This window comes from Mastigoproctus giganteus, chromosome 5 (genome assembly GCF_048544385.1).
Source record: "Mastigoproctus giganteus isolate SK-2022 chromosome 5, ASM4854438v1, whole genome shotgun sequence".
Classification (NCBI taxonomy): Eukaryota; Metazoa; Arthropoda; class Arachnida; order Uropygi; family Thelyphonidae; genus Mastigoproctus; species Mastigoproctus giganteus.
Window position 1 is genome coordinate 114,076,864 of NC_143579.1, and position 24,241 is coordinate 114,101,104.

A 24,241-nucleotide genomic window follows, 5' to 3' on the forward strand; every position below is an offset into this window, starting at 1 on the left:
TCAACCATCCTTTTATCCATTGTAGCCCTTAATGCCATACTGCTCCAATTTGTACAGTACTCTTCCATGTGCAACAGTATCAAAAGCTTTCCTGAAATCCAAGTATATGATAATCACTTCCTTTTCCCTACTAGCAAAATTCCTGTACATCGTTAACAATACACCATGACCTGCTCTGGCGCCTGTCTGCATTGCTCAGAAAACTTCATATCTGACTGCACAATTACTCCTAGGTCTTTTCCTTCTACCATCCTAAGTGTAGTACCACACAGTTGGTATGTTTCTCTGGGGTTACTTCTACCCATATGCAGTACTTTGCATTTGTCAATGTTAAACTTCAGTTGCCACTTAGCCCATATGCCCAACTTTACTAGATCCTGTTGAAGTAGCACACTGCCATTAATAACCTTGCTAACCTTTGTATCATCTGCATACTTGGACATTGAGCCTGATACACCTTCATTAATAGTATTGATAAATATACAAGACATCAGCAGGCCCAACACCGAACCGTGGGGGGTCCACTAATAACATTAGTCCACGAAGAGCAGCGTCTATTGATTACTACTCTCTGTCTTCTTCAACTCGACCATCCTTTTAGCCATTGTAACTACATGCCTTTAATACCATACTGTTCCAATTTGTACACAAGTCTTTCATTAGCAACAGTATCAAAAGCTTTCCTCAAATCCAACTATATGATATCAAAATTATATTTTGCATCCAATTCCTTTGTAACCATATCATAGTATCCAATGAAATTAGTCAGACAAGACTTTCTCTTATCAAACCTATGCTGGGTCTGAATTATTACTGCAGTCTTGTCTGGATGACCCTGCAATACTTCTTTAACCAGTGACTTCATTTTTTTTTTTTCCCACTGGAAGAGAAGTTAAACTAATAGGTCTGTAATTACTCGTGTCACCTTTTGATTCTCCTTTGTAAATTGGGATACATTTCCACATATCCAGTCTGTGGGGACTTCCCCCTGAGTCCAACAATGCTCTCATAATTATTTGGGTGCCTCTATAGCCAGGTGGGCAGGAGCAGCAGTGCGTAGCACGGTTCTTGATTAGACCAGGGTTTGAGCCAATGCCCACCAAATACGGAGGATGTGGAAAGGTCAGGGAATGACCACTGTATAGCCCCAGAGCAATAGGGCCTTAGTTGCTAATGCTCCTAAAAAACAAATAACAAACATAATTATGGCTAGGGGTTTACTTACTTCCTTTGCCACCTCCTTTAATATAACTGGATAGATCCCATCCACCCCAGGTACGTTTCTTATCTTTAACTTCAACAATTTCTCCTCCACTTTGCTCTCAGTTATTACAAAATCATTAAGCTCTATGTTAGAGTTTAATAAGTTTTTATCCTTCACTTCCCTAAAGAATTGCTCATGTGTGAATGTAGATGAAAAATACTCATTCAGTGTGTCAGCTCTTTGAGCCGGATCATCAAAAATCTTACCACCAATATTAAGTGGAGCAAACTGATTCATCCTCTTCCTTCTAGAGTTTATATAAATAAAGAAGTCCTTGCTGTTTTTTTAGCATCCTTTGCCAAAATTTTCTCATAATCTGCCTTTGCTCGACTAATTTCCTTTGTGACTTGATTACAGACTAGCTTATATCTGCCATAGACTTCTCTGTCACCTGATAATTTATATGCATTCTATGCATTTTTTTTCTCTGCCATGAGTCTCATTAGTTTATTTAAAATTCACTTTAAAATTTTGTCCTTTATCTAAAACTTGGTTTTCCAATATATTTGCTATGGCTGGTCAAGAGAAGAATGTTGCATATCATAATTGGCTTTTTTTTCAAGTCTTCAGTTTCATTTTCTGCATACACCAAAGCTCTCAACAATTGAAAAGCAGTTATTAATCAGTCCAAACTAGATTTTGAACAGGGCAAGCATAGAAAACTTGCTTCTTGCACTAATGGTAGCCAAGCATTCTGGTCTCTTGCCAAAGTGATTGGCTGCAACTTTTGCCCATGTCTGCTCCCAACTCTGTGAAAACCACATGGTTCTATTGTCACTTCAGCCAAGGATAAAGCTGACCTGCTAGCATCCCATTTTTCTTCCAACTGATGTATTAATGATCTTGGTAAAACACCTCCCACCATTCCTAGCATGCATTCAATGCCTCCTGTGGTCTTCCATCAAAAGGACGTCAGAAAGATTTTGACAAATCTTGATGCTAAGAAAGCTCCAGGTCCTGATGGTATTTCTCCACTCGTTCTCAAAACCTGTACTCCAAACATCCCTCCTGTTGTTTGCATTTGTTTTTTGACTTTCTTATTCCAAAGGTGTTTTTCTTTCTGCCTGGAAATTTGCTCTATCCGGCTTGTTCCTAAAAAGGGTGACGAATCCCTCCCATCCAATTACCATCCCATTGCAATTACTTCTACTCTTTCTAAAGTAATGGAGAAATCAATTAACTGCCAAGTCTTAAACTGTCTTGAAACCCTCCATCTGATCAATAATCACCAGTATGGATTCTGTCAGTGTCGCTCCACTGGTGATATTCTGGCTTACATTACCCATTCATGGACAAATTCAATGGAAAAGTTCGGTGAAACACAAGCAGTTGCTCTTGACATCTCAAAGGCTTTTGATCGTGTTTGGCATAAAAGTCTTCTAAACAAGTGTTCATCTTGTGGTTTGCCAACTGTTTTTTGTAATTGGTTATCCAGTTTTCTCTCTGATCTCTCTCTCTCTCACTGAGGGTGATGGTAGATGGCTCTCTGTCTTCTAACTTCTCCACTAATGCTGGTGTCCCCCAAGGTTCTTTCCCCCAGTATTTTAATGACCATCTTTGACTGACCAGAAATCCTATCCATGGTTTTGCTGATGGTAGCGTATTTCAGCATTCCACTTTCCAGTTTGAGAAACTTCGCCCTACTCAATCAGCTTAAACTTCTTGAATATCCACTACCAATTCCTTAAATGCCAATCTCCAGTGGGGCAAAGACAATTTAGTTGATTTCAACCCTTCTAAAACTCTGCCCTGTCTTATATCTCACAAAAAGGATTCTTCTGCTCTTATGCTTATCTTTGGTGACACTCCGATTTCTAGGAAAAATGATATATCTCTTTTGGGGATTACCCTGACTTGTAATCTCTCTTGGTACAAGCACATTACAAATATTGCTTCCTCTGCATCTGAAACACTTGGTTTTCTCTTTCACTCTTAGTGTTACTTTTCTTCCAAACAGCTGTTCACTCTGTACAAATCGCAAATCTGTCCTACCATGGAATATTGTTCCCTGGGGCGGTGCTCCCAAAACCTCTCTCAGGCTTTTAGATTCCATTCAGAAGAGGGCAGGTAGGTTAATTAATGATTCATCTCTGACAGACTCTCTCCACTCGCTGTCTCATAGACGTACTGTTTCTGCTGCTCTTCTATAGATACTTCCATGGGCACTGTTCTCCTGAGTTGGCTTCTATAATTCCCGCTCTGTCTTTCAAAACAGTCCGAACATGTGCCGCCACCATCCATTTACTGTCTAACTTCAAACTCACAGAATCAACTTTTCATCTTCCTTGTTTATTCATTCAACTGCCATTTTATGGAACAACTTACCTTCATACGTATTTCCTGAAAATTACAGTCTACAGAAGTTCAAGTCTAATATCAACAAATATCTTTCGTCTTCTCAACCTCCAACCCATGCATGGTCCTAAGTGCTGTAGGTTCTAATTACTCTCGTGTTTGGGGTTTTCATAAAAAAAAAATAATAAAGGGATAATGGGTTGATTTCTCTTACCAAGAAAGACTTCAGTTCTGCAAATTGTAGTGTATGGAGACTAGGCATCTGCAAGGTGGTCTTATTGAGGTGTTTAATGCTTTCAAGAGATTGAACGAGCTCAATGCTAATGGAATTTTTCCTCTTGCTCAGACTATGCACATGGGGTACATAAAATTCAAATTGAGGTGGTTGTTGTTATTATTTGGTTTTTCGGAGCATTAGCAACTAAGGCCACATTGCTCCGGGGATATGCGGTGGTCATTCCCTGACCTTTCCGCATCTTCCATATTTGGTGGTCACAGGATTGAACCCCGGTCTAATCAAGAAGCGTGTGCTATGCACTGCTGCTCCTGCCCACCTGGCTAGGGAGGCGCCATTGAGGATGGATGGATGGATGGTTGCAGAATAGATGTACACAAGTTTGTTTTTAGTCAGTGGGTGGTTTATTGCTGCAATAAAATTCCATCTGATGTTGTGGAAGTGCATAGGTTGAATAAATTAAAGGAAGAACTAGACAAATGCTGGACTGGTTGGATAGTGAAATGGGAAGGGTTTTTTTTTTTTTTTTTGGCTGTGCTGTATAAGTTTCTTTTCTTGCATCATTTGTCCCAACTAATACTCATCCAGTGTGCTTCACACAAAATCACCTGAAATGTGTACAATTTTACTACAATCCATAATGTTAACATATGCATATTTACACTGCTCTATCTCCCCCCCCACTCCAACTAGCAGTTTATCTGAACCTTTAAAGTCAACATCAGATGAAATGACAGAGGCCTAGTTACTGATAACAAGGCCTTTGTTATTTTATCTGATGTTGACCTTAATGGTTCAGAGAAATTTCTAGTTGGATGGGGACAGTGCAAATGTACATGTACAAATAATCACAAGAGAAATAACATTCAAAAGAATTATTTTTAAAAAAATTCTGGGATGGAAAGCAGCAATTTCATGAAATAGAAGTTTAAGGCGAAAAACAAATAATAAATTCAGTGCAATAATAAATTCATTATTAGTAATGTTCAACAACATTGTATGGCTACCGCTATTATTTCCACAAATTAAAGGTAACTGTGTAATAACAACAATGAGGATAAAATAACACAAAATAATTTACATTCTGTATTTTTTATCGGAAAGAATGGCACACATCAAGTAAAAATTTAAATGATACATGCAGTATAGTTTTGAAAGCAAGTTTAAATCACAGTACAAAATAAAGAGCCAATGTCTAATATAAATGTGGGGATAGTCGGTTTCAATGTTCTACAAACTGTCACAATCTCATTTGTCTACTGGGACCGACAAATACCTTCCAAGCACAGACTTTTATGCATATATGGAGATGAAATGACCCCTCAAGTAGCAAAACAAATTCCGGAATATGCACTGGTGCACAGCAGAAGCAGAAATTTACATATCAGAATGTTGGTCAAGCTACATAAAATTGGATGAAGAGTACAACAAAATTCATTATAAGTACCACTTCCTCAAGTTTATTCACATGCACATTTCTAAAATCATGTGACAGTGTGTTTTCCAAAATTGACTTTTTGAAACAAAAACAATTTTCCCATTGAGGGAAAAAAGCAGATGATTAGCAAAAATTTTAAAGTTAGAAATAATAAAATTTAAATGGTAATATTCACTCTAATTTAAAAATCAGATTTAAAAATTTCAGAATAAGCCTAAAGATAAGCAACGTAACTCCAGTGCATTTTAAGTGAAACACACACACACACACACACACACACACACACACACACACACACACACACACACACACACACACACACACACACACACACGGGCACAAAGTGGCAGGAGTGCTGTGACTCGGGGGAGAACAGAGAGGGGGGGTGGCGATTCTCCAACGCATCACAGCCTAAAAAAATGTGCAGCTTGTGAAATGTTTGCCGAACTCTCTGGAATGGAACATGATATTGCCATGGGGGATGTCTTTGTGTATGCGTGATGTAAGGAGTGTAAGGAAATCAGGCGACAACTCAGCGTTGTTATGGGCCTATATGAGAGTTTGAGGGACAGGGTGGATGCCCTCGAAAGATCTAAATTGAGGGGCCCATCAGGCTCTCAGCTGCCCACTTCAACACCAGAGCTTGCACTTGGTCATCATGCAACACAGCAGCAACCCCCAAGGCAGAATTCGCTGGTCCCTCAGGAACTAGTAGTTGTTGGAGACTCTATTGTCAGGGAAACATGCTTTGTAAAAAGGATAGGTGGAACAGGACCAGGGTATGTCTGCCAGGGGCAAAGGTTGATGACATTGTAGAGCGGATATCATCTTTTAAGGGCACAACAGGTGATATAGTTGTACACGTTGGCACTAATGATATTAAGAGTAGGAGACCAGCAGAATTACTTAACAAGTACAGGTCACTGTTGAACAAAAGCTGAGAATTAGGGTTGAATTTGAAAGTGTCTGCAATTCTGCCCAGACACGAAAGAAGGGAGTATATGATGAGAGCCTTGTCGATCAATTTGGCCCTGGAAAGAATGTGTAAGGCTCAAGGGATAGAATTTTTTTCAGCCTGAACTGTACTTGTTAACAGGAGAGACTGCTTCTATAGGGATGGGATACACTTAAATAGAAAGGGTGCAAGAATATTTGCTGATGCTATCGAGGCAGTGTTAGGTGGGTCGGAAAACTGCTAGCTTGGGGGGAATAAAAGGACTAATAGTTTAACAGTAGCCGTAGGCAGAGGTGAAGGTGATTTCAGGGACGGATGGCAGTCATCCTGAAATAGGTGGGTATATGGGATGTGTTAGGGTAACTAGGAATAGGAGTAGGAGAATGTATGCTTGCATGTATACCAATGCTAGAAGTATAGTAAATAAATTTGATGAATTTGAAGTGTTGGTCAAGACATCAAAGGCGGATATTGTTGGGATAGCAAAGACGTGGTGTCACACAGATATAAGGAATGCTGAACTGGAATTTGGGGAGCACAATGTGTACAGAAAGGATAGACAGGATAGAAAGGGAGGAGGTGTTATGCTGTTAATTAAGAAAAACATAAAATCAAAAGAAGTGCATCCAGTTGATATAGATGAACAGTGCACTGTTGAGTCAGTTTGGTGTGACATAAGCACTGTGAAAGCAAAAATAAGAGTAGGAGTGTGTTATAGGCCTAATGACTCGAATGAGTGCAATGAACAATTGTACAGAGAAATGGAGTGGGCTAGTAAATCCGAATGTCTTATAATGGGGGATTTTAACTTCCCAGATATTGACTGGAACTTGTGGGTTGGTCACTCACGCACTAGTCAGACTTTTGTGGATTTACTGGATGATTCTTTTCAGCAGCAGCATGTTCGAGAGGCAACCAGAGAAAGTTAGTTAGTTAGTTAGTTTTTTGGTTTTTAGGAGCATTAGCAACTAAGGCCATATTGCTCCGAGAATATGTGGTGGTCATTTCCTGACCTTTCCGCATTCTCCGTATTTGGTGGTGATGGGCTCGAACCCCGGTTTAATCAAGAAGCGTGTTACACACTGCTGCTCCTTCCCACCTGGCTACGGAGGTGCCACCAGAGAAAGTAATACTCTTGATCTGGTTATCAGAAGTGATCATTCGTGTATTAAGAATTTGCAGATAAAGAACCACTAGGTGGCAGTGATCACAGTGTACTGATGTGGGATTTACTTAAAGGTTTAATTACCATCAGGGGTAAAGGAAAGGGTTTTTGCTTCTGTAAAGGTGAGTACAGTGGGATAAACTGACAATGTTACCAACAGTAAATTCTAAGTGGGAAGCATTCAAGGAATTAATCGTGGATGCTACTAAAAGCTTCATACCTATTAAGAAATATTGTTCAAGGTTTAGGCCTAAATGGTTATCAAATGAACTTTTTTTTTGGTAGTTGTTGGCGCATCGGCTTCTGTGGCCATAGCGCACCTCCCAAGGTTTTTGTAGTACTTTGATCGAATCCTGAGGCGGGATTCGAACCCGCGACCTTTGGGTTGCTAGGCAGGCACTTTACCCACCTGGCTAGATCAAATGAACTAATGAGACTCGTGACAGAGAAGAAAAATGCATGGGATGCATATAAATTATCAAGCGACTCAGAAGCCTATGGCAGATATTAGCTAGTCTGTAATCAGGTCACAAAGGAGGTTAGGCAGGCGAAGGCAGATTACGAGAAATCTTTGGCAAAAGATGTTAAGAAAAACAGCAATGATTTCTTTACTTATATATTAACTCTAAAAGGAAGGGGGATGAATCTGATTGGTCCACTTGACATCGATGGTTCGACTGTTGATGATCCTGCTCAGATAGCAAACAAACTGAATGAGTATTTTTCATCTACATTCACACATGAGGAATTATTAAGGTTTGAAAATGGCAGAAGGTTATCAAATTGTAGCAGGATACTTAATGATTTTGTAATAACTGAAAGCAAAGTGGAGGAGAAATTGTTGAAGTTAAACATAAGAAAAGCACCTGGGGTGGATGGGATCTATCCAGTTATATTAAAGGAGGTGGCAAAGCAACTAAGCAAACCCTTAGCCATAATTATGAGAGCATCCTTGGACTCAGGGGAGGTTCCCATGGACTGGAGATGTGCAAATGTATCCCCAATTCACAAAGGGGGATCGAAGGGTGACATGAGTAATTACAGACCAGTTAGTTTAACTTCTGTTCCGGGTAAAATAATGGAGTCACTGGTTAAAGATGCATTGCAGGATCATCTTGACAAGACTGCAGCAATAATTCAGACATAGCATGGGTTTGTTAAGGGAAAGTCTTGTCCGACAAATTTGATAGGATATTATGATGTGGTTACAAAGGAACTGGATGCAAAAAATAATTTTGATATCATATATTTGGATTTCAGGAAGCTTTTGACACTGTTGCGCATGGAAGACTATTGTACAAATTGGAGCAGAATGGTATTAAGGGTAAGTTGCTACAATGGATAAAAGGATGGTTAAGTGGGAGAAGACAGAGGGTGGTAATCAATGGGTGCTGCTCTTCTTGGACTAATGTTATTAGTGGAGTCCCACAGGGTTCGGTGTTAGGTCCACTGTTGTTTTGTATATTTATCAATGATATTGATGAAGGTATATCAGGCTTAATGTCGAAGTTTGCAGATGATACAAAGGTTGGCAGGGTTGTTAACGACAGTAATGGCAGTGTGCTATTGCAACAGGATCTAGATAATTTGGGCAGATGGGCTAAGAAGTGGCAACTGAAGTTTAACCTTGACAAATGCAAAGTACTGCATATGGGTAGAAGTAACCCCAGAGAAACGTACCAACTGTGTGGTACTACACTTAAGGTGGTAGAAAATGAAAAAGACCTGGGAGTAATTGTGCAGTCAGATATGAAGTTTTCTGAGCAATGCAGACAGGGTTCCAGGGCAGGTCATGGGGTTTTGTCAATGCTATATAGAAATTTTGCTAGCAGGGAGAAGGAGGTGATTGTCCCTCTGTATAAGGCAATGGTCACGCTGCGCCTTGAGTACTGCGTACAGGTCTGGAGGCCTCATTTTAGGAAGGATGTAGATTTACTTGAGCGTGTACAGAGAAGGGCAACAAGATTAGTGAGGGGAATGAAGGGATCCTCTTACCAAGAGAGGCTTAAGTTCTGCAAATTGCAGTGGCTGGAGACTAGGCACCTGCGCGATGATCTGATTGAGGTGTATAAGGCCTTGAATGGGTTGAGCACGCTGAATTCTGATGGGATCCTTCCACTTGTTCAGATTATGAACCTAAGGGGGCATAAAATCCAATTAAGAAAAGACAGATGTAGAATAGATGTGCAGAAATTTGCCTTTAGCCAGCGGGTGGTTAATTTCTGGAACAAACTTCCATCTGTCGTTGTGGAAGTTGATAGGTTGAATAAATTTAAGGAGGAACTGGACAGGCATTTGGAGGGAATGGTGTGATTTTTTTTTTTTTTTTTGGCTGATGCTGCATAAGCTCATACACTTGCTTTCTTGCATCACATGCCACTGCTACTACTACTACACTGGCACTAATGAAAGTGGCAAATTTTCATATGAGAAACAAAACTTAGTATAATTTCAACTTGCCATTTTAAGCGCTAATCTACGGAGATCCCATTCATTCCAACGATATGCATAATCAAAATGGCTGTCTACAGGATGAGTGTCTGTCTGGGTAGCAATATTTGTTATAAATATTGGCTGGTCTTTGTGCTGTAGGTCATCTGTAAACTAGAAATGAAAGTGACTTTAGTTAAGAAAAAAAAAAGTACATAGGTTTTGAATGGAATGAAAAGAAAAATTAAATGATATAATGACACTGGTTTTGAAAATGATTTATTAATAGAAAGAAAGCATGGATTACAACCCTTCACTAGAAGCCTTACTACTTATTTGTATTAGTTTAAATGCTTAATTTTATGCAATGGCTAACTTGTTTTTTTGGAGTGAGGGCGATCAAATAACTATATTTTTATTTATATTTACTTTATATTTTCATATTCTCACAGACAGCGGAATGTAACATAAGCATTTTCAAATAATGTTGAAAAGGGTTTCTCAAATGTAATAAAGCTTTACTGCTTTTCCACCAACCAGTTTAAAATATTTGTAAAGATTATTAAAAAATAATCTATACAAATATATATTTTTTTTGCATTTAAATAAGCAATTATGAATTATTTTTCATTAAATTATATTGTAAAAAATTATACATGTAATTTCTATAAACATGGGGAATCAAAGAAAATATTGGTTTAATTTAGGGGAATATAAATGGACAAAATTTTGAGAAATTCTGGCCAAAAGGCAGTGCCAATCTCATTTTTATTCCACCCCCCCCATCCACCATATTATACCAACCTGATTCAATATTATTCTAAATGCTTCCCTTCTGTGACAGTACAGTTGTTTTACCACTTGTCACTTGTTTGAACAGAATGAGGGTGGGCAGTCTGGGTTTTACTCCAGTCAAAGACTGGAGGAATTTCTTCAATCAAGGATGTAATTGGCTGATTTTAGGTGAAGGGAGTAGGGTTTCCCACATGAGTTTTTTAGCATGTTTCTGTACAACGTGCAAAATTATCCAATGAATAGATACTAGAGTGATAAAAAGGAAAAAAAGGCGATAGCAGTTCAGCTAAACCCAATCCTCATTCTTCAAGATCCAACCACTCGACCAAGCATCAGACCAGCTCACCAATAATACAATTCAACCCGACACCAAACCCTCAATGTCAAGAAGTGTCTGGTGAGGCAGACAACATTACAAATCTTAGAGTAAACAAATTGCTGGCCCCAGATACCCCCACACAAACAGAAGACCATAAGGAATTCTGTGAAAATGGAATTCCGTGAAAGCACATTGCAAACTAGCCAGACTAGTTTGATCCTCAAAAGAAGTAACCAGTTAGCACTCAATGACCATATAAGTTAACACAACATACAGTTAAGCAAGCGAACATGATGTCTCAACAGCTCCAGTGTCGTCCATTATTCTCCCAACTACCTACTAAATCACTACATCACATAAAAAGTTAACCTTTCCCAGACAACCCCATATTTGTATGTGCTTGCCCGAAACCTGTAGATATCATCATGCACTCCCTTGGCAATAAGGTCCACAGCTCTTCTGTGGACCTTATTCTGTGGACCTACTTCCCATACCAACCAACTATGGGGGAAACATACCCATTTTGATAATTCCTCAACCTGGGCAAAATTTGTAGGTGGATCTCCCATTGTGAACAAGAAGACTCCTCCAGCTACCTGCCCGGAACCCACTCAACGAATTCCACCAATACAAAACTGCCTAGTTGTCATGGAAATATACCGTGACAATATGGAATCCTGTGAAAGCACATTGCAAACTAGACAGACCAGCTTGATCCTAAAAAGAAGTAACCAGCCAGCACTCAATGACCATATAAGTCAACGCAATGTATAGCTAAGCAAGCAAAGTGAAGACCCTGATCACATGATGTCTCAACAGCTCCAGAATCGTCCATTATTCTCCTAACCACCTACTAAATCATTGCATCACACAAGAAGTTACCCATTCCCAAACAACCCCATATTTGTATGTGCTCTCCCAAAACCTGTAGACATCATCATGCACTCCCTTGGTAATAAGATCCACAGCTCTTCTGCTACTACTTCCCATACCAACCAACCAGCTATGGGGGAAAGATACCCATTTTGATAATTCCTCAACCTGAGCAAAATCTGTAGCAAATTATCCAATGAATAGATACTAGAGTGATAAAAAGGAAAAAAAGGCGATAGCAGTTCAGCTAAACCCAATCCTCATTCTTCAAGATCCAACCACTCGACCAAGCATCAGACCAGCTCACCAATAATACAATTCAACCCGACACCAAACCCTCAATGTCAAGAAGTGTCTGGTGAGGCAGACAACATTACAAATCTTAGAGTAAACAAATTGCTGGCCCCAGATACCCCCACACAAACAGAAGACCATAAGGAATTCTGTGAAAATGGAATTCCGTGAAAGCACATTGCAAACTAGCCAGACTAGTTTGATCCTCAAAAGAAGTAACCAGTTAGCACTCAATGACCATATAAGTTAACACAACATACAGTTAAGCAAGCGAACATGATGTCTCAACAGCTTATTCTCCCAACTACCTACTAAATCACTACATCACATAAAAAGTTAACCTTTCCCAGACAACCCCATATTTGTATGTGCTTGCCCGAAACCTGTAGATATCATCATGCACTCCCTTGGCAATAAGGTCCACAGCTCTTCTGTGGACCTTATTCTTCCCATACCAACCAACTATGGGGGAAACATACCCATTTTGATAATTCCTCAACCTGGGCAAAATTTGTAGGTGGATCTCCCATTGTGAACAAGAAGACTCCTCCAGCTACCTGCCCGGAACCCACTCAACGAATTCCACCAATACAAAACTGCCTAGTTGTCATGGAAATATACCGTGACAATATGGAATCCTGTGAAAGCACATTGCAAACTAGACAGACCAGCTTGATCCTAAAAAGAAGTAACCAGCCAGCACTCAATGACCATATAAGTCAACGCAATGTATAGCTAAGCAAGCAAAGTGAAGACCCTGATCACATGATGTCTCAACAGCTCCAGAATCGTCCATTATTCTCCTAACCACCTACTAAATCATTGCATCACACAAGAAGTTACCCATTCCCAAACAACCCCATATTTGTATGTGCTCTCCCAAAACCTGTAGACATCATCATGCACTCCCTTGGTAATAAGATCCACAGCTCTTCTGCTACTACTTCCCATACCAACCAACCAGCTATGGGGCAAAGATACCCATTTTGATAATTCCTCAACCTGAGCAAAATCTGTAGCAAATTATCCAATGAATAGATACTAGAGTGATAAAAAGGAAAAAAAGGCGATAGCAGTTCAGCTAAACCCAATCCTCATTCTTCAAGATCCAACCACTCGACCAAGCATCAGACCAGCTCACCAATAATACAATTCAACCCGACACCAAACCCTCAATGTCAAGAAGTGTCTGGTGAGGCAGACAACATTACAAATCTTAGAGTAAACAAATTGCTGGCCCCAGATACCCCCACACAAACAGAAGACCATAAGGAATTCTGTGAAAATGGAATTCCGTGAAAGCACATTGCAAACTAGCCAGACTAGTTTGATCCTCAAAAGAAGTAACCAGTTAGCACTCAATGACCATATAAGTTAACACAACATACAGTTAAGCAAGCGAACATGATGTCTCAACAGCTCCAGTGTCGTCCATTATTCTCCCAACTACCTACTAAATCACTACATCACATAAAAAGTTAACCTTTCCCAGACAACCCCATATTTGTATGTGCTTGCCCGAAACCTGTAGATATCATCATGCACTCCCTTGGCAATAAGGTCCACAGCTCTTCTGTGGACCTTATTCTGTGGACCTACTTCCCATACCAACCAACTATGGGGGAAACATACCCATTTTGATAATTCCTCAACCTGGGCAAAATTTGTAGGTGGATCTCCCATTGTGAACAAGAAGACTCCTCCAGCTACCTGCCCGGAACCCACTCAACGAATTCCACCAATACAAAAGTGCCTAGTTGTCATGGAAATATACCGTGACAATATGGAATCCTGTGAAAGCACATTGCAAACTAGACAGACCAGCTTGATCCTAAAAAGAAGTAACCAGCCAGCACTCAATGACCATATAAGTCAACGCAATGTATAGCTAAGCAAGCAAAGTGAAGACCCTGATCACATGATGTCTCAACAGCTCCAGAATCGTCCATTATTCTCCCAACCACCTACTAAATCATTGCATCACACAAGAAGTTACCCATTCCCAAACAACCCCATATTTGTATGTGCTCTCCCAAAACCTGTAGACATCATCATGCACTCCCTTGGTAATAAGATCCACAGCTCTTCTGCTACTACTTCCCATACCAACCAACCAGCTATGGGGGAAAGATACCCATTTTGATAATTCCTCAACCTGAGCAAAATCTGTAGGTGGATCTCCCATTGGGCACCAAAAGACTCCTCCAGCTACCTGCCCGAAACCCACTCAATGAATTCCACCAATACAAAAGTGCCTAGTTGTCATGGGCACCTCTGCTACATCAAAGCTGCATGCAATAGAACAGCCTACAAAAGCAGAACAAAAGCAAGCATCTTCATCTCAAAACATGACCCCACCAAAATTGCAGCTATAGTTGAAGAACTCTGAGTACATGTTTCTGTAAAGCAGCTGTCAGTCCAAATTGAATAACAACTATGCAGCTTTTAAAGTGAACTGGAATGCATCCCAAAAGATTTCAATAAAATCTCCCACCCATCTATGTGGCCAATTGGACTGATAATTTGACCATTTTATGAGACCTCTCACCTAGATAGAGCCCCCTTAGCCACAGCAAAGAACTGCTGGAGGCCAACTAGCCGACTCCTACAGGAGCCTGATATTAAATTGCCAGGTGGGGAATATGACCACTGTTCATTTGGTCGCACATATCCCATACCTCCTAGTAAATACTAATCTTTTTCATCTCCTTCATGCATGTTACCTCCAAACCAAATGGACATGACTATCCCAACCAGGATCATAAATCACTCCTACTACTCCTGAGCCACTGAAAAATAAATATTATAGGCCACCAACCTTGGTAAAAATTCCTACGACTACTACACTTTAGCTACTCTACCAAAACTTGCGCAGCAAGCATTGGAAATAAAAGCGAAACCTTAGAGCAGTTACTCCCAGCTGCACATAGTGTGCATAGTGTTGGGGGAAAGGCATCTCACATGGTTTCCCACATCTGCACCATATGAACTCTGTGGAGACAAACAGTATCACTGTGAAAGCCAGAAAAATTTTTTTGTGTTGTAAATGAAGTATTGTGCTGGGTTCTGTTGGGTGTCCTGGCTTTTGGCCTGGTGGGACCCCACGTTGCCCGCACACACCACTAGGAGGTAGCCAGGCTGCCCATAATTCTCTGGCTAGTCTCCTCCAGGTCACCTGAGCTTCCTGGAAAGAGACCAAAAAAAAAAAAAAAAAATATAGGGTACAGGGAGTACAGGATGTATCGGAGAGGGTAAAGGAAAGGAGGTATAGACAGAGCGACGGAGGATGCAAGGGAAGGCAACCTCCGCAGGTTGGGTGGGAATTCTCCCACCCAAGCGGAAGAGGAAGAAGAGGGCCCTCGAGAGGGTGGAAAGACAATCACATATCACGAGAGACACGGATGAAACAATTTAAGCGACCTGAGTGTCAAGTTCAGTAGCTAGAAGTGGTCACAATCTAGGTGAAGATGTCAGTATATGAGAAAAGGGTATTGCTCAACGTGCATCAGTTCCAGGACGCTGCACCAGTGATCTTCTTCTGGTGAAGAGATCATGGGCAAAGGCAGAGAAAGCGTGGTACTGGTCTTCCTCATTGATCAGAAAATGTTCATTTCCTCGAGGCAAGGCATGTATTTTTGATATGAGCAACGTTCGCAGGTCCTCGTAGAGTGGGCAAACATAGAATAGGTGATCCCAGTCTTCGTTTTAATTCATAAAGACAGCGAGGGTCATCTACGATGTTCATAGAGGCAAGTTTGTGATTTATGGATCCATGGCCTCTAATCAGGAAAGTGGTATATAACCCTGGGCTGTACCATGCTAGAGCTTCAGGGTAGATCTGGGCTATTTCAGGTAAGAATTTTTTAGTGATGGAACCTTTGGGGGTGGTATTCCATCTGTTTTGCCAGGCATTAAGAAGGTAGACTGCAAGGTGCTTTTTTTCTTCTTTGATGGTGTTTGCTGGGTTTGTAGTTTGTTGTTTGGTTTTTAGGAGCATTAGCAACTAAGGCCATATTGCTCCGGGGTATGCGGTAGTCATTCCCTGACCTTTCCGCATCCTCCGTATTTGGTGGGGACGGGCTCGAACCCCGGTCTAATCAAGAAGCATGTGCTCACACTGCTGTTCCTTCCCACCTGGCTGCGGAGGCGCCGGGTTTGTAGTGAAATCCAGGATGGTGGTAGGGAGTCCCTTTGTGAGCCGGTAGTGCAAATTATCTGCAGGTCCAGATAATTGCCTTTGCAAATTATCTGCAGGTCCAGAGGGAGAACTCCTGCCAAGATTTGGAGCACTGGGTTGCTTACTGTGCAGCAGGCACGGGTGATAGTGAGAAGGATATTACGCTGGATGGAGGTGAGCTTCCTTTGGTTACGAACAATGAGTGCACGATGATACCAGAAACCTGCACAATAGGTTATAGTGGGAATAAATACAGCTTTATATAGAATTTGCAGTGAGTGGCGATTAAGGCCCCAGTCAGACCTGCTGATCCTCACTACCATTGCCGTATAGTTCCTGACTTTGCAATGAAGGTAATCTTTATGCGGGTAAAACATGAGCTTGGGGTCGAGAATTAACCCAAGGTACTTCATCTCAAGTTGTCAGTTTGATGGTTCTACCAGCAATTTTAATTTGTGGCTGCCTGCTTATTTGAGGGGTTCCTCTGAGTAGAATTGAAGTAGTTTTCTCAGGGGATATATGGAGTTTATGGAGGCTGGCCCATCCTTGTAGCTTTGTAAGGGCACGTTGGCTGTTGTTTCCAGGGAAGCTCTGGAGTTTCCAGTGACTGTCAGTATCAAGTCATCTGCGAAGGCTTGGGTGGAAACACCCCCCAGGTTCAGGAACTCGTCCATGACCACATTTCATAGGAAAGGGCCAAGGACAGAGCCCTGGGGGCATGCTCTGTATTGACAAGTCTCGAGAAATGGAGACTTGTCAATAGGCATCTCTGACTGTAACACTTCTGTTGTGAAGATAGTCCTGTATGTAGCTGTAAAGATTTGCTGGAATTCTAGCTTCTCTGAGTCTTCATAGTATACTTGGCCACCAGAGCAAGTCAAAGGCCCCAGCAAAATCCACTGATATTACTAAGAAGTATTTGGTGGCTGAATTTTTGACTGACTCTGTGAGCTGTCAAAGAACATCTTCTGCAGAACGGCCTGCCCGAAAACCGAACTGGTTTGGGGACTGGAGATTTTCATTTTTATAGTATTTTTCCAATCTGGATAAGAGAAGACGTTCAAATATTTTGCTTAAAACAGATAGGAGTGCTATGGGTCTGTATGACCTTGGCTCCTCTGGTGGTTTACTTGGGTTCTTCAAAATGAGGCTTAGATTGGCCTCTTTCCAGTCATCCGGAAAGAGTCCAACTTCCAGACAATGGTTGTACACGCTGAGAAGGAGATTTGATTGCGTCTCTGCAAGCTTCTTAATTACTTCTGCTTCAATGAAGTCTAACCCTGGGCTTTTTTTGTTTTTTGTTTTGCCAATGACAAGTTTTAATTCATCTAAGTTGAAAGGCTGTTCTATAGAAGTGGTGCTGTAGGATGCGTTTTCAGTACAGATTTCTTGTTGCTGGCTGGATTGAGGATCTGTGTTTAGCGGGAACAGGGTGTCCAAGATGTTGTTTACTGACTCTTCCCATGTGAGGGCTGTGGTGCTCTGCAGGGTGACTGTAGAGAAGATGACCTCACCCCTGGAGAGCTTGTTCGTAACAATGCGATACACAACTCCCCAGGGGGTGCTGTTTCCAGTCATGGAGACCAGGTGCACCCAAGACTGTTTCTTCTTGGCGCTAATTAAACTAGTGTAGTCATTTCTTAGCCTACAATAGTTACTGTGTAGGGCATCAACTTCATGAGGGGGCCAGGTACGGCTAGCACGTTCAAATGATTTCTGTGCTGTATGAACCTGATGGCAGAGATGATCCAGTTGGTTGCACGACCATGGGACAGCACTCGGGAAAGGGTGTTTCTTCTTGATTGTTTTGTCAGAGACACTGGTTATGATTGATGTTATTTTTCTCTGATGCTGGTTGTGGTTGGTGAGATTGGTGTTTCCAGGAATTGAAGGGAAGCTTGGACCATTAAATTAAAGAGGTTCCAGTCTGCTTTGTTAATTGCATAACGGATGATATTATTTCTAGGCGGAGGTGCTGACTGTATTGAGCATTGAAGGTTAAAAGTAATCACCCTATGGTTGGAAGTTGTCCAAGCCTTGCAGACTTTCCAGTCAGTGATCTTAGTGGCAATGGATCTTGTGGCTGCTGAGATGTCTATTGTGGATTCCCATAGGGTATTACTGAAGGTAGGCTTGTTAAGGATTACAAGAGAGGATGTAGCGAGAAAGTTCTCAAGTTGCCGGCCATTGTGATTGCCTGGGCGGTCTTCCGAGTTGCTGTGCCACATTGCAAAATGGCAGTTGACGTCGGCACAGAGAATAATCTTCCCATCTGGGAGGAGGGCTTGGACTGCTTGCAGATACCTGGTGGCAGGGGGCTATCTCTTCGCCTGGATGACAATACAATGAGATGACGTGGAACGATCCCACAGGTCCTATAAGCTGGGCACACACCGCCCATGGGGTACAGAGGATGTGGATTTTGGTGGCAGTTATGTGCGGGTTCCTAACAAGGATAACCGCCCACTGAGTGTCTTCTTCTGATTGTATAATTTTGTGCGTAAGCGGATAACCCCTGACTTTTCTTGCATTTGTATAGGGCTCTTGGATGAACAGGACGTCTGTATTGTCTTAGTCATCCTTTATTCTTATTTGGTCCACGACAGCACATGCTCGCTGAGCATTTAGCTTCATAAATTTCATGATTGTACAGTTATATGTCTTATATGGGGCCATAGTTGATTCTTTGTTGTTGTGTGCTTCTTGCTTTCAGATAAACCGGGCACTTGTTATGCCTTATCGAATGCTTGTAATCTATTTTTGCTAGTTTACAGTTGGCACAAACCGGTTCTTCAGTTTTGTTAGAGCATGTATTAAAGTTATGCCCTTTCTGGGCACAGTGCCTGCACGTGGAATCGACCTGTGTACATGTGTGTGTAGTATGGCTGAACCTGCAACAGCGAAAGCACTTTGGGATGACTATGTGTTCTTTGAACCTATGGCTGGTCCACTCGAGGTATATCCTGTCCTACTGCTAAATTACTTGCCAAGCTTGTGCCGAGAGGTCAATGACCCAGTTTACATTCTGGGAGTATTTTCCTTTGGTCTGGTACTTTAGTTGTATTGCATCTTCGATGCTGGTAAATTCGCTTTCACCTTGAAGGTTTCTACAATAGATTTCTTCAGCCACTTGTTCCGGTTTGAGGTTTTTATTGATGCCGAAAACAATAATTGCTGGGCCTTTCTTTTTGGGTGTCTCAGCTGTGAGTCCCATGGTGGAAATTTTTGGGTTGTCCAGTATTGTTTGGGCTTCGTGTCGCGTTGCAGTCTCAATTATTACTCTGATGTTCCTGGTTTTTCTTATTGATCTGATATGGGTGTTCTTTAAGTTGCTAAGTATGCTGTTGCTAAGTATGCACAAGGTTCCATGAAATGACACGCCCTGTGAATAAAGGCTGCCCGCAGGGTTCAATCCTTGGCCCTTTCTTTTGGAACATTGTTCTGGATGAATTTCTGGCCTTGGATCTGGGCCCCGTGGAAAGCCTGGCCTTTGCAGATGACATGATTTTACTTGTAAAAGGTAACTCACGAGTGGTTGTAGAGCAAAAGCAAATGCTGCCCTCTTGCAGCTGCAGGAGTGGGCACAAATGCACATGCTCAAAATATCGCCTGAAAAAACCAAACAAATACTTCTAAAAGGCAATTTGGACATAAGCAGACATCCACAAATCAAAATTAACACAACCACTATAAAAATGGTAACAGAACTAAAATATCTTGGAGTGGTCTTTGATTCAAAACTAACTTTTTACCCCCATTTGATCTACTTGGCGAAGAAAGTGAGAAATTATGCAGGTATGATTGCCAGGATCAGTCGAGCAGACTGGGGTTCTCAAAAGAAAGACCCTGGCAGTCATATACTGTGCAATGTTCCTACCTGTTATCACCTATGGAGCCGGTGCATGGTTCATCTGCTCGGCCATAGTAAGAGATAGGAATAAATTAGAATCAATAGAAAGGACAATACTACTCACTATTACCAGAGCATGTCACACAGTAAGCACACCTGCACTACAGTTGCTGGCCGGAACTCTCCCACTTTACCTGGAAGTAGCCAAAAGAGGCTTATATTATAAATTTAAAAAGGGCATACCCACCGAATTTCTGGGGATAGCCCTTGACACAACCAACACCTTCAATGATGAAAGAAAAAGAATAGCCACAAAGCTCCATGAGCTATGGCAAACAAAGTGGGAGCAGGAAACCAGAGGTCTGGTTACCAAATGGTTTCTGCCACGAGTGTCAATGGTTAGCCCAGAACCACCTAAGTGGTATGCCCCTGGACTTTTTACAACATTTATATTGACAGGTCACGGCTCCCTAAAAGCGAAACTAACCTCCTTAGACCTGACTGATGACCCACATTGCACCTGTGGTGAAAGTGAAGACTGGGCACACATTCTATATGAATGTATAATATATATGACATCCCCAGAACAGAGCTAATAGCACAGATTGGTCCCCTTCCCAGGGGAGAAGAACATCTGTTCATCAAAGAAGAGCAAAATTATAAAGCAATCCAAAGAATGGCAATTCAGCCCCCCAGCAATTAGACAATAATCAATAGTAAAATTGCCCAAGTTTCTCACCACGCCCAGACGATGACTTAAAAACTGTTAGGGCAGCAGTATTCTGCACCCTGACAGAAACCTGATATAACAAAGCTCCCTGGGACTACCCTGCCATGTGTAGGAACCTAGGGCCCCCACACCAAATAAGTAACCATGCAGGGGAGGGAGATGTACAGGCAGCCAGGGAAGCAGATTAACTGAAAAATATCAGTAAGCTAGTAGCAAGGGGGATCCAATGTAGAATGAAAGAAGAATGAATGAATGAAAATGAAAGATAGAATGAATAGGCCGGACACTGAGTGAACTAGGAATTATGGTAAAAGGGAATAAATGTCAGTTTTGGTGAAAGAAAGAGTGACCTAGCATGAGGGAAAGAGAGAGTGAATGGGAATGAGTGGAAGAGCAAATGTAATTGGCCGAAAGAATACAAAGTTAAACATAACTTATATTACTTTATATATACTGTACTAACAAACATTTACTAACCACATAAACACTATCACTGCATTCTCCCCTGGCCTGCAAAAAAAAAAAAAAAAAAAACTTGCGGCTAGGCCTGCACCACAACTGAAGAATAACAGTAAGTTGAGGTGCCCAGAGAGTGCCGTGCAGAAAGTAAGAGTCGAATAAATGAGATGAGATCTAGAAGAATGAATAAAAGTGTAAGCGTGTGAGAAAAAAAAAAAAAAACACAAACCATAAATGCTACAGTTAAGTACACATTAACTCGTTTTAATTAGTATTTAAATTTACAGTACACATCATTGCATCCCCTCCTGGTGTGTGAGAAAAAGATGAATGAGCTGAGTGGGGAAAAAAAAAAAATAAAAAAAAATAAAAAATATATATATATATATATAAAAAAAGAAAAAAATATATATATAAAAAAAAGAAAAAAATTCAAGTAGAGTGAGAATGTAGATTATGAATGAAATAAATGTGTCTCTCTCCCACCCCCTCGACTGGTGGGTTCCCCACTGCCAGTTAACATATCCCACCCCCGGAGTGGGATGGGCAGCTTGACCTTCATACCAGATTCAACACTGTTTGGACATGACACTGAAGAAGACATTCTGTGGCTTTGCTGCCAACACGGCATTGGTGATCTGAACTGGGTACTCTAACCTGGTTCCCTTTAAAACCCCATCCCCAGGCAGGGGGGGAGATGGATCTCTGTCTCGTCTCCTCTCCTCCCTGCCTACCCCCCCATACTTCGCCTGGTGGGGCTCATCTCCACTGACCTCTTTGGGGATGCCTACTCTATCATCCCTATTCTTCTATCTGTTTTCCCCCCCAGTCTTCAGTCTCACCCCCTCTCTCACTAAATCGACCAAGGTACACCCTTAACAATGCCGCCAAATTCTAATCAATGTCTAAATTCCACTGGCTTCGTCTAAATCTCTAAGACAACAAACACTATTAGCTTTTATCTAGCGTATAGCCTCATGTCTAAATTTAATAACATCAAAATTTTGCCCGACCTATTAGGCCTTTAACACATCTCTTTAGCGCTCAACCGTAACCAGCGATTTCCTAACAGCAATTCGATTAAGCACTAATGTCAAATGTGTAATTTTTTTTTTTTTTTTTTTTTTCCCTAAGGTCCTAGCCACTTAAATCCCAGGAAACTAGGTGGCAAGACCTGCCAGAGCAATTTGTTGTGATACTGGATACACCTGGCTAGCCTTCACGTGGCATGGTATGGGCAATGTAGGCCCCACTAGGGGCCTGGCGGCCAATAAGCCAGTCAAACAATGGGCACAACATATCACACTGCACAGACACGGCCCACACACTTTCAAGTCTCTGGCTTGACAGTGTACTGTCCTCAATACAGCAAAACACACGTGGAGTTGGGAGAAATCCCAGGTGCCGTTTGACACGAACATACCTTATACCTTATAACTTCTTATACCAATGACCTTGTCATTGTCATTGAAGGACCTACGAGAGCTACAATAGAAACTAGGGCCAGTGCAGTACTGTCTGCCGTTTCCGAGTGAGCTGAGCACAACAAACTTTCAGTCTCTACTGTAAAGAGCAAAACCCTTCTACTGAAAGGAAAGTTGGATGTGAGGAGGCCTTCGACCATCTGTTATAAAGGGCAATCACTCAAAAACCAACACCTGTCAAATATCTGGGTATTACACTGGATGACCGAGGAACTTTCATTCCCCACCTATGTTCCATCAAGGAGAAAACTAAAGCCTATATTGCCATGCTGGTACGCTTCACCCACAAAGACTGGGGCCTCAAAGGCCGGGTTTTACATCTTCTTTACACACAGCTGTATTTATTCCCACTGCCACATATGGCGCCGCAGTTTGGTATAACAGGATGACGATAGTAAGAATGCAACATCTGTTCCTTCAGATTCAGCGGCTTATGATGCCAAAAATGACTTGTGCATGTCGGACCATGTCAACCGCTGCACTACAAGTTCTTACTGGATGCCTACCCCTAGATCTCCATGTCATATACTTTGACCTCTCTCATTCTGTCAAGAAGAATAAAGAGGTTGAAATACTCACCATTAAAATGCGTACAGACACTAACATCAAACATGAGATGACCCTTGTGTGGACTGAACTGGTTTCCCCATGGCAGACACGATGGAATAACTCATCAACAGGTGAAATTACTAAACTCTTTATTCCGGATGTCACCTTCCTCAACAAACGATGTTGCAACTGGTTCTATCCTAATGTCTACACGTCCTTTCTTTTGAATGGCCATGGATCATTTAAAAGGTGTCTTCTCCACTTTCGTCTGGCTGACGATGCTTTTTCCATCTGTGGAGAGTCAGAGGACTGGAACCACGTGATGCACTCCTGTCTGATCTATCTTGACCACCGCAACCAGCTTCTTCTGGCCCTCAATGCACCAACAATCCATCCAGAGGCTAGGGTACTGGAATCAGAAGAAGCCTATAAAGCATTCTTGACCTATGCTACCGCAGTCTTCAACAGATGCTGCTATCATCACTCACAACCACCAACTGGCACACCTATGACTACCGCAGCTCATTCTGTCAACTAGCTTCCCCACTGCCAGTCACATCAGAAATTAAATAACTTGTTGTCAGCCATAAGGATATACCAAGCCCAGTAATGATTCTCTACTTCACAGGATGCACCATTGCATCACGTCACCAAGTTTCTGTTATGTGGCCACTCGAGAGCTGCCTCTATTTTATTATTTTTTTTCTTCCTGTCCATCCACAGTAACATCATCTTCCCCTGCAATGCTTCAACATGTTCTCTGCTGCTCCTAGAAGACTTGACAAAGCTTCCACCAGAGATTCTTGCCGATGGTGACACTTCTCTCTGTAGGGGATAAACTAATGGGATTCCTGCCTTCACCTCTTCTCCGTGAAGCTCCTTTGCTTAGATGCTTTTGGGTTATTTTGCTGGCCTGGGGCCACCCCCAG

The 24,241-nt window shown here is 41.6% G+C and overlaps 1 protein-coding gene across 7 annotated transcripts in view; it reads right to left on the reverse strand.

The window, feature by feature from the left end:
• The window catches only part of LOC150085649 (cilia- and flagella-associated protein 206), a 465,016-nt gene that overhangs the window by 68,435 nt on the left and 372,340 nt on the right, over window positions 1-24,241 (reverse strand). For 6 of the 7 annotated variants that reach the window (XM_090373411.1, XM_090373412.1, XM_090373415.1 and 3 more), the window contains one exon: window positions 9,813-9,956. The exons of the other annotated variant lie outside the window; for it this stretch is intronic. In XM_090373411.1, the coding sequence (XP_090229537.1) occupies window positions 9,813-9,956 (144 nt within the window). The remainder of the gene's footprint in view (window positions 1-9,812; window positions 9,957-24,241) is intronic. 7 annotated transcript variants of the gene reach the window in all.